Source organism: Panthera uncia (assembly GCF_023721935.1).
Source record: "Panthera uncia isolate 11264 chromosome A1 unlocalized genomic scaffold, Puncia_PCG_1.0 HiC_scaffold_17, whole genome shotgun sequence".
In the NCBI taxonomy this organism is placed as follows: Eukaryota; Metazoa; Chordata; class Mammalia; order Carnivora; family Felidae; genus Panthera; species Panthera uncia.
The window spans coordinates 111,310,704-111,320,648 of record NW_026057577.1 but is presented as its reverse complement, the minus strand read 5'-3'; the positions used below and the strand labels follow the sequence as shown (position 1 = coordinate 111,320,648).

General features: G+C 35.7%; 1 protein-coding gene and 1 long non-coding RNA gene across 4 annotated transcripts in view; both read right to left on the bottom strand.

Annotated features, from left to right (window-relative positions):
• Nucleotides 1-1,899: 1,899 nt before the first annotated feature.
• CSNK1A1 (casein kinase 1 alpha 1) overlaps nucleotides 1,900-9,945 on the bottom strand; it is a 46,019-nt gene continuing 37,973 nt past the window's right edge. For all 3 annotated transcript variants that reach the window (XM_049648048.1, XM_049648050.1, XM_049648051.1), the window contains one exon: nucleotides 1,900-2,773. In XM_049648048.1, the coding sequence (XP_049504005.1) occupies nucleotides 2,766-2,773 (8 nt within the window). In that variant the 3' untranslated portion in view covers nucleotides 1,900-2,765. The remainder of the gene's footprint in view (nucleotides 2,774-9,945) is intronic.
• Nucleotides 3,466-9,945, bottom strand: LOC125934575 (uncharacterized). Its single transcript, XR_007461458.1, has 2 exons — nucleotides 5,935-9,945; nucleotides 3,466-5,174 (listed from the first exon to the last, which is right to left on the bottom strand). It is a non-coding gene; the product is annotated as an uncharacterized LOC125934575 (long non-coding RNA).

The following is a 9,945-nucleotide window of genomic DNA, read 5'->3' as shown; positions in this document are numbered from 1 at the left end:
TGGTTTCTAAAATCTTGATTGCTATGTTTATTATAATGGAATTCAGTTTATAGCCATTACAGTATTCTCCGCTTGAAACATTTTAATAGCACTGCGAGCACTAATAGAAACAGGAAAATCTCTTGCTATTTGTTGATGGAAAATAATAGAAAACGCAAACCTCCCAAATTCCATTTGTAGGCCATAGGAGCATGAGCACAACCGTATGGGAGGAGATAACCAGTCTCTCCCTTCATATATATTCTTTTTTATTTTCTTGTTATACCTTCCCAAAACAGAGACATTCAACAGTAGTTAGAATGGCCATCTCCCGACATTTAAAAAAAACTGCACCCCCCAATGGGTGAACAAAGTAGAGTAGTAACCTAGAGTTCAGCTGAGTAAGCCACTGCGGAGCCTTAAGTGGTGAGGTCTTCCAATTTCAGAGTGATGTGTCTTCAACTTGTATCATCATTTTAGTGGAAAAACATAATTTAATTTTGGTGAAATGAGATTCATCTCCCGACAGGATTAGGAACAGCATTCACTGAATTTCACATTCTTCTTTTGTGAACTGTGAAGAAAATGAATGGTAGCTAGAAGATCAATGGGATTCCAGCTCCAGCTGCAGATGGAATGAAGATATACCAGGACAGAAACACCTATATTTTGATTTACAAAGCTAACAGCAGTTTTAAATCTGCAACTTAATTACAGACCAACTACACCACAACCTTTTCAAATGGCAAAAATACAAAAAAGTTAAGTGTTACAAAAATATTTCAGAAAAAGTGCATAGTCTAAGTGCATAGTAAATAAAAGCACTGAAAAATATCTTGCTAGAGGGAGTTCAGCTCGGAAAAGTTATTACCAAAGCTAAACATTTTTATTTTACACAAACTATACTCAAAAATAGCTTTATGAGACTGATTTCTGGCTAAAAGTATCAAAGGGTTTATTAGTCAAGAAACAAATACCTTAACTCACATGGGTGGATAGAAAAGAAACAAGTAAGCTGCCTACCCCAAAAGTTCGCACTCATTAAGATTTCTGCAGTGGGAGGGTGCTAATATATTCTGTAATAGCAGAATGTGGTGATCATGGAATTAATTATTGCTAAAGTAGATTTAAAAAAGAAAGAGAAAAGAAATAAAACAAATTAAACCTGACACAATCCGAACAAACCTGTCAATTTACAGTTTCAAGGTTATTTTACAAAATACCTACATTTACAACAGGCTCCTGGCAGCATTTTCAGACAAAGGTTCTTTTAATTAATCCTGACATGCTATAAATGAATAAATTACGCTATTTAAAGAATTACTGTCAATAAATTTTTCTTTCTATTGGGTCAGAAAGAGGAAAGAGAAGAGCGCATTTAAGATTAAGAGGAAGCGCACAGAGAACTTAGGGGAAAGAATGGGGGCTTAGGGAGGGTCAGGAATCATAGGAACCTCACCTGGCCACCTGGCGGGATGCTCTCCAAAGTTAAGAATCAATCTGCTCAAAGCCAAATTAACCAGGAATTTAAAGAAAAGCTACAAAATGGTAGTTAAACCCTTTAACGCTTTCATTCTTATGCACAATCAGTCCAGCGGTTAGTGCGAGGCCGCAGGAGTTAGAACACGGAGTCCCGGCTGCTGCGGCACTAGGTACTGTGCCTGTAAGTCATTATAAAAGGAAAAATAAAGAATGCCTTTCCCCTTCAGACCAAAAAAAAAAAAAAAAAAAAAAAATTTTTTTTTAAATAAAAAAAATCTGAGGAAAAGTTGTAACACTAAATCTAAAATGATTCGCAAAGGAACTGTATGTAACAAATGGCTTGAAGTAGTCTATTAAAAAATTGGGGAGATTTTGATTTCATAGTGAGTCAGCAAGGCATTTTTGTTGTTTAAAAAAAATCTCATTTCCTTACAGAAACAGTTTTTAGTTTTTAATGAACTTGTAAACAAAAAAGCTCCCATTTCAAAATAAAAACAAAATCCCAGATCATATAGATGTTTACAGTGATTACATTTATCTAAGCAACATACATACATGTTCAGTTGTAAGATGTTAACTAAATTTCTGTGACAAATATGCTTTTTTTTTTTTTTTTAATACCAAGAACATTATAGAGTTAATGCAGAGTCCTAAGGATAATCTAGTAGTCACTAAGTTTTTCTTAAGTCTTCACTTTAGATGCTGTTATTTCTAGCACAGGTAAGCAGGCAGTCTTCCGAATGCTCAAACACTGGAATCTTTGGTTGCTACCGTATCAAGCTGGCTTGCAAACAAGAAGCCAACCATTTTAAGAATGTTTTAAGTGAACAACTTGCAAACCCCAGGGGTGGATAAACCCTAAGAACGCACAATTGTGAGCATTTACAACCATCACAACTGTGGCTGAAGACTGTTCATGCCGTTCTTCTGAAATGAGATCTCAAAGCAGTATAGTTCAAAATAAAAGATTTTAACAAAAATTGGCATATGCACAATTTCTCCACCAATTTGTGTGTGTCAACCATTTAGAGTTAACTTTTCCACTTGAAAAAATGCAATAGAAAACTGGACACCATGTTTCACTATCTCAGTTAATATTCACAATTACAGCGGCTACAACTCAGGACACGGCATCACCAATGCTGCCCAGAGCCAGTTTATACTGAAATTAAGTTCTTTACACCAAGTAAATGGTTGTTCACAACCACTGTCTAGTGTACATATGAACTAAAATTCCTAGATTTGGGGAGAAACAAATGCTGCTCCGATCATCTGCTCTGCTTCTTCTGTTCCTTGATTCATGCTTAGAAACCTGTTTAAAAAAAAAAAAAAAAATCGAAACAAAAAAAGAATGTTACAATTCCAAGTTACAAAAGATTTTTAAAAACCACACCCAAAACTGGGAAACTGGGTGGAACTGGGCCAATAATTACTTTATTAGAATGGTGACTCAGAATATTTTCATCTATTTGAAAATCACGGCTCATCTTAAAACTACATACAAAAACTTTTCTGTTCTAGGTGCCTTTACGTAGGAGCGGTACACAGTGAATCAAAGCCTTCCCAGTCAGCATACACTTTTCAGGCCCGAGAATTACTGGGAATTCCAATGAGCCTGTTTTATTTATTTCTAGACTTCTAGTACCTAGAGCATAGAATGTGTTCAAATATTTATCAAACGAATGAAAAATAAGACGGGTTTGCCTTAAAAATTACAAACTATAGTCTTAATCATACTATATGCAGGAACTTTTCTGCACATTATTTCTGATCCAAATAAGGAGCAATAAGCTTTAATAATAAATGTATTCAAGACATAATTGAGTTATTCCATAGAACACAAACCTGGTCAGTATGATTTTTATCACAGAAACCTTAAACCTTTAAAAACGTTGTACTTCCACCAATAATACATTAAAAAAGTTTTGCCCTGGATTTGAAAACCCAAACAAGTGACGCTTTTTTGTTTTGGCTTTATTTACTTTGCAAGCCTTCCCACCCTGTAAACACTACCTCCCTCTGCCACAATTAGACTCTTAAGACTTCCACACATAGGCAGGTTTGAATAGAAACCAGCCTCAGGTAGTAATAGCTGCATGTTCCATCTGTGGCAAAAGACCACTAGAGCAAATGCTTTTTTTTGCTCTAACATAAACATAAAAAACATAAAACATAAAAAAATGTTTATGTAACTATTACCTACAAGGCTTTATCTATGGCTCAAGGCAGAAAGGAAGTATGCCCATTCCTCAGCCAAAACACGAAAACCCCATCAGTACCACCTTTTCTCAGCAAAAGCCTTCCCTTGAGGTGACCATGCCCCTTGGTTCATCCCCTTCCAAACCCCTATAGCTGGCCTCATTATAGCTCTTTCTAGCCCACTCTGATCTCTCACTTCTAAATTCAGCATGGAAACCATGTTTTTATTCATCATAAACTTCTCCCTTCTTTGTGCTTCTCAAACATTCGCTGGACCATTTCCAATGGGCTCTGTGGGACAAATAATACGCTTCTAAAATCTATGCCTCCCCACACCCCCCCCCCCCGCAAAGATAACACCAAACATTTATATATCATATTTGGGGAAATATGGGCTCACTCGTTAACTAGGAATTTGTTCATTTGAGGACTGAAAGTCATCTTATTTAAAAACATATTGTGCTAACACTGTGAGGACAGTGCTGTACACATTCTTTCGCTCTCTATGCCGACTAACAGAGTAGACACAAAATAAACCTCTGTTAAAAAAAATAAATAAAATAAACCCCTGTTGCCTGCCCAAGTACTAAATTCATAAAGTAAATGCCAAAATGAAAAATTTTATGAAGCTTTCTGAAAACGAACTTCATCACAAGGAATATTCTATTTGGTATGTATGACTAAAGAGAATTAGCAAAGTAAGCACAAAAAGAAAAGGCAGTCAGATCAAACCTGAATTAAAAACCTTAAAATTAAGACCATATTCTGTAACGTAATTCCAATGTTAAAATACAGAATACTGTGAAGCAAATTAAAACTATGAATTAGCTAATTAGAGATGACCCTTACCCTGATGAGCATTTGATTTCAAGTCCTGCAATTATTCTTAAATATGATACAGAAAAATGTTTACATAGCTACGAAAACTGTTTACCACACCTTGCTATGTGATTACGTTATACTGAATAATCTAATTACTACGTTGAATATCCAAACAGCTTTAAAATAGAAACCGCTATCACTAACTAAAAAGAAAACGTAAGTTACAATGTCAAAATATTAGAACACTCTTGTGTCTTTAATAGGGATAAAAATTAGATCTAGGTAAGAATTGTATCTGTTCATCTGATATTTGAGAAATTACTGGGTCAGTTAATGATTACAATTGCTTAGGAATCAGACAGAGGCTAGCCTAAAAATATTCCTGGAGGAATAGAGCAGTCAGATCCAGATGTAACTCTTCAGATGGGCCAATGGTAGGATACTCCACCCAGGGATCAATGTTTCTCCAGAGAATTGTCCTAAGATGTTACTCAAGTTTATGTAGGAAAAATCTCAATGGGAGCATTCAGCAAGTATTCAACATTCAATCTTCAAGTGCATTCCTTTTTCCAGTGTGCATTGATTCCTTGGTTTTTATCTTGTAATTTAGGTGGTGTCTCCTGGCTTCTAAAAGTCCAAACACCCATCTTCACTGCAACAACAGTTAAAATAAGGAAGGGATCCCTTTGCTCCTAAAAACAAAAAAACAAAAAAAACAAAAAAACAAAACAAAAAAAAGGGAGCAAAAAGCAAAGTCAAAATTGAGTTGGACCATCACTGTAACTACTGAGTTAATAGCTACATTTAAGTTTCTTTTCAAATCTGCAAAAGGAAAAAAATGTTTATGTAACTAGTGAGATTCTACCCCTTAATCCAAAATCTGAAAAGTATACATTGGCTCTTATTTATGAATGCATTTCTGATGTCCCTGATTTTTTTTTTTTTAAATAGAACCACAAATTAGTTCAAAGGGATATTTATATAATAGTAAGGCTTGAAGTTTGTGATGGGCTTTTTACATTTCAGTATCCTTTCCTAGTGGAAGACTTTTTAAAAGTAGTTTGAATGCAGTATTCACATTCATGATGTAATGCCATTTATTATTAGTTAACATGTCTGTGTTTTTTCTTTTTTGGTTTTTTTTGGCTGCACAGAAATCATAATCAAACTTGGAGAATTTTGAATCAGATTGGCACTATAAAAGCTCAAGAATAAAAACACAAACAGCTACAATAACTTTTCCTATGCTAAACTAAAAAAAAATAAAAGTTGGGAAAGATAAATAGATTTTTTATCACTACAAATAAGATAAATGACGACTTAAGTATATAAAGTACACACATTACCCCTTCAACTGCCTTTAAAAAAAAAAAACCAGACTGGTATCTCTCTTTTTTTTTTTTTTTTGGTCTTCCCTATTACAGAATTCTGAGGTTGTTGAACTTGAAATACCTGTTACAATTGATTCCTTCCCCAACTGGTAGATGGTCTGCATTATACACCACTGAGTCACAGCAACACTGTACTCCTCTAGATCTTCTGACTGTTGTGGTATCATCCAGATTTTCGGACAAGTTCATGTTTGGTAAGTCCAGCCAGCCTTGGAGATGTGAGATTCATTCAGATGACCACAAATCAATTCTTGCACACTCGTCTTCGTTTCCTGTTGGGTTACTGAGCTCTTTTCTCTCCAGTGGTAGTGTCCATAATGAAAAAAGCTGACAAAAATTTCAGCAAGTAGATGCAGCTCCCTGGCACTTCTTTAGATTGAGTGTATTCAGAGAAGATCAGTCTCCAGATTATTTCAAGGTCTTCCCCTGTGATTTGGGTTACGTTGCTGAGTGACCAGCCACGTTCCTAGCAGCAATTGGTGAAGTCAGAAAAAGTTAAGCTAGACATAAATGGTAGGTGAATTCCAGTAAACACTGGAAGCTAATTCAAGGAAGACCATGGACATGGTAGGAGAATGTGATAGAAAAATTTTCTATTTTTTGACTGTCAACAATCTGACATCCACGTATGTGATTATGATAAAACTATGCTTAATATCAACGGCTTGGAGTAGTGAACAGAGGGACTAAGATGATAATAGAATTATGTAAGGATCCAACTTTGGCTTCACTACCTTCTGAAATTCTCCCCATCTCTGACCTCAACTAAAGAAATGGTGAACTTAACTGGATTCTGAATGTCCTAAAAAGATTTCCTTTTCCCTTTAGTACTTCTTAAATGTCTTAAAAACTACTTTCCTGATAATCACATACAGTTGAATAAAAGGAAGCGAAATGAATTTGGAAGTGTCTCAGATGTGAATCTTTTATTTTTCTCTTTAACATGTATAAAAACTAATTATAATCTTGTAGCATAAGAGCACCGAAAATTAGTACACATCATAGTGGGCTTTACAAGAAACGAGAAACGCCTTATTTCTTAGTCTTTTGATGGGCCTTGGAAAGGAGTACTTCAAAAGATCTTTTCTTTAGAAAAGTAATTAGGATAGAAGTCTATTACACATAATAAACCCATCTTAGCTGAGTAAGTCAGACTTTAAAAGACTTTTTGGACATTCACAGTGAACTGCTGAAACAACTTATTACACACACACCTTTCCATGGAAGAAACATCCCATATACAATTTTCAAAAACTAAAACTAATAACGTAAAATATATTAATATGTCAACCAGTTCGGGGGATTTTTCCAGGAATAGATATCCCTGCAGTATACAGTTTCATGTGCTGAAGATACATTTAAGAAACCAAATTCTCTGCTTTGGAAAACCTCAGCGTATAATTCCGTGAACAAAAACTGATAGGATGTATTAGGTAAGTGCCTTCTAAAGTTTTAACCAGAAAAATGTATTATATGATGTTATCGTCACTGAAAGGATTTCTTGGAATTAGTGAAGAGTTGAGCTGCAGGAGAGCTCTTCCTTGAATAAAAAAAATGACTGTAGTGGACCCTAAGAGAATAACATGCTTTTAAACACCCTTATTACATAGAGATTGAAATAAGGAGTAAGTCACCTAAAAGGGACTGTCTTCAAACTCCAGACTTCATAGGAGATTTCTCAACAGATGGTCTGGATAAATACGGCTGGGGTTAGGGAAGTAGGCTCCCCAAACTTATTTCATGCCACCTTAAAACCTGCCGTACACATTCATGGCTTTATACTGAGGGGATTTCACATGAGATCTGCCTGGGGCACTAAGTTCTAGATCCAAGACAAAACAAACATTTCGAGAAACCAAAGATCAAACACAATTTTGTTGTTTGTATTCCGGGGCCTGGCATATTTTAGTAGCAAGCAGTATTTTGCTTGGAATCAAAATATACCACCTGAAAATGTCTCTCTGAAAGCAGTCAATGGTAAATGATGCATTTTATGAAAAATCCAATTTTTCAATATTTTACAAGTTGATGTTTATGTAGTAATTTATATAAACCCTGTGTCTATGATTGCCGTGAAAATTTTGTAAGATTTTTTATTTTTTTTAGGTAAAGTCTACCCCCAAAGTGGGGCTAAAACTCAGGCCCTGAGATCAAGAGCCATAGGCTCTACTGAGCCAGCCAAGTGCCCCGCAAACTGTGTAAGATATTTAAAGTTGCTTTTATGAAAAATAGTTACAATACAAAATTAAGGATTAAACTTAAGTTTAATTACAATTTTTTTTTCCAAGGAAACATACTAACTCACTGGATCCAACTTCTCATCTTTAAGACCTAGATGAGGCAGGACAAAAATTCTGCTTGTTTATTGAGAAAGAGACACACAGTAAACTAACAATGGAACTAACTCAAAATAAGGGAATTCTTTCTGAAGGCTGCTGAATGCCTGAAGTGAAATGTTCTAGGTCAGATGAGATTTCAATCTAATTTTAGTTCTAGAAACTGCAACTCGTGATGATCCTATTATCCCAGCTAGCTTTAGGCAAAAATTGGTTTCATTTTATGAAAAAAAGCAAATACCTTAATAGATGTCAGGCATAACAAGTCCTAAGTTTAGAGACGTTACACTGGTAGGACCGTTTCTCAGTGATACCAGCTAGCTACCTAGCGCATTAAGAGTTTCGCACTCTGATTAGCTATATCATGATTAAAACACTCAAAAGGGACAATTAGGTCCCAAGTGAGATGCAGAGGCAAGCATCGGTGTTTGTTATCCTGAGCGGAAATTTCATCATCTAAGAACCCCCGTTACGCTAAGCTTTCAGCTGTGAATCCTCCCCCAATACAGAAATGTTGAAGAAAAGAATCTCAACTTCATTCCTAACAGATGAGCTGCTGGGATGAGGATGACACCAGTGAATTCTCCTTCTTGAAAAGTAACCTCAGATCGGAATCTGTTTTTAAATTACCAAATTGTTCAGATACAATACTAAAAATATAGCCCAAAGAAGGCTAGGTTCAGACTAGAGCAGTCATTCAGAAATGAAATAATTAGAAACCACAAAAACCAAACCTTACCTGCCCACCCCTTCCAGAAAGTAGGCAGGTATCAGGAGGTAAGCCCCAGAAAGGGAACAACGGGGGTAAAGAAAAGCAAACAAAAACCACGAAACTCGGGAGTCGAACTGTATGGCAACAGTGACAAGAATGTGCCCCAACAGTTCTACTCCTTAGTAGCACCAAGAGTGCCAGAGACAGAAAGGAAAGAGACTAGCAGTTCAGTGGCATTTGCCCCAGTTTTTTCCAATTTGCAAGGCCTAACCGCAGAGTTCAATTCCACAACGAATTCCCAGACCCTGAGTATTTGCAAGGTTCCATAAAAGAAAGCCCAAAACAAAACAAGCGTTTTAAAATTAAGAACCTAGGTAGTTAAATAGCAACCAAAAGAGAGATCTGGTTCTCGAGTAGGAAAGATGTGTCGAGCTTTTCAGTTATTTGAGCATTTAAGAACGTAAATGAGATGCTCCGCAACCGAGAAGATAGACACTTTGGGGGCAATGCCAGACGCACCACCTCTGGAAATCGGACCATGTGCACCATTTTTCATTTTAAATGCTACAGCATTAACATGCAGAAAAATTCTTAACACTGTTAGTCTGAAAGTCAAAATACCACGGCTAACCAGATTCATTATTAAAAATCAACAAGTGTTAGGTCTAGGATTTTGGATTGATTGAGTATACCATATTCCCAACACCAAATGTTTATTTTGGAAAGGGTTAATGAATGAGTAAAAAAGATGCAGTTGTTAAAAATGACCCAAAATCCCAAGAGAAATGATATAATATATACACACATATATGTATATACAAATACATATACATATATATATGAACAAGGACATTTGGGTTTAAAGTTAGTAGTCAAATTTTCCAAGGACGTCTCTTTGTAAAAACACAGAGCCAAATTTTTACTTCTTTCAAAACCACTTCCTCGATCTAACACTGTTAGAAATGAAGGAATTACCCAATTTTGTGTTCAATTTGTTCCCTGTCACGTCACTTGGTTCTTGGCT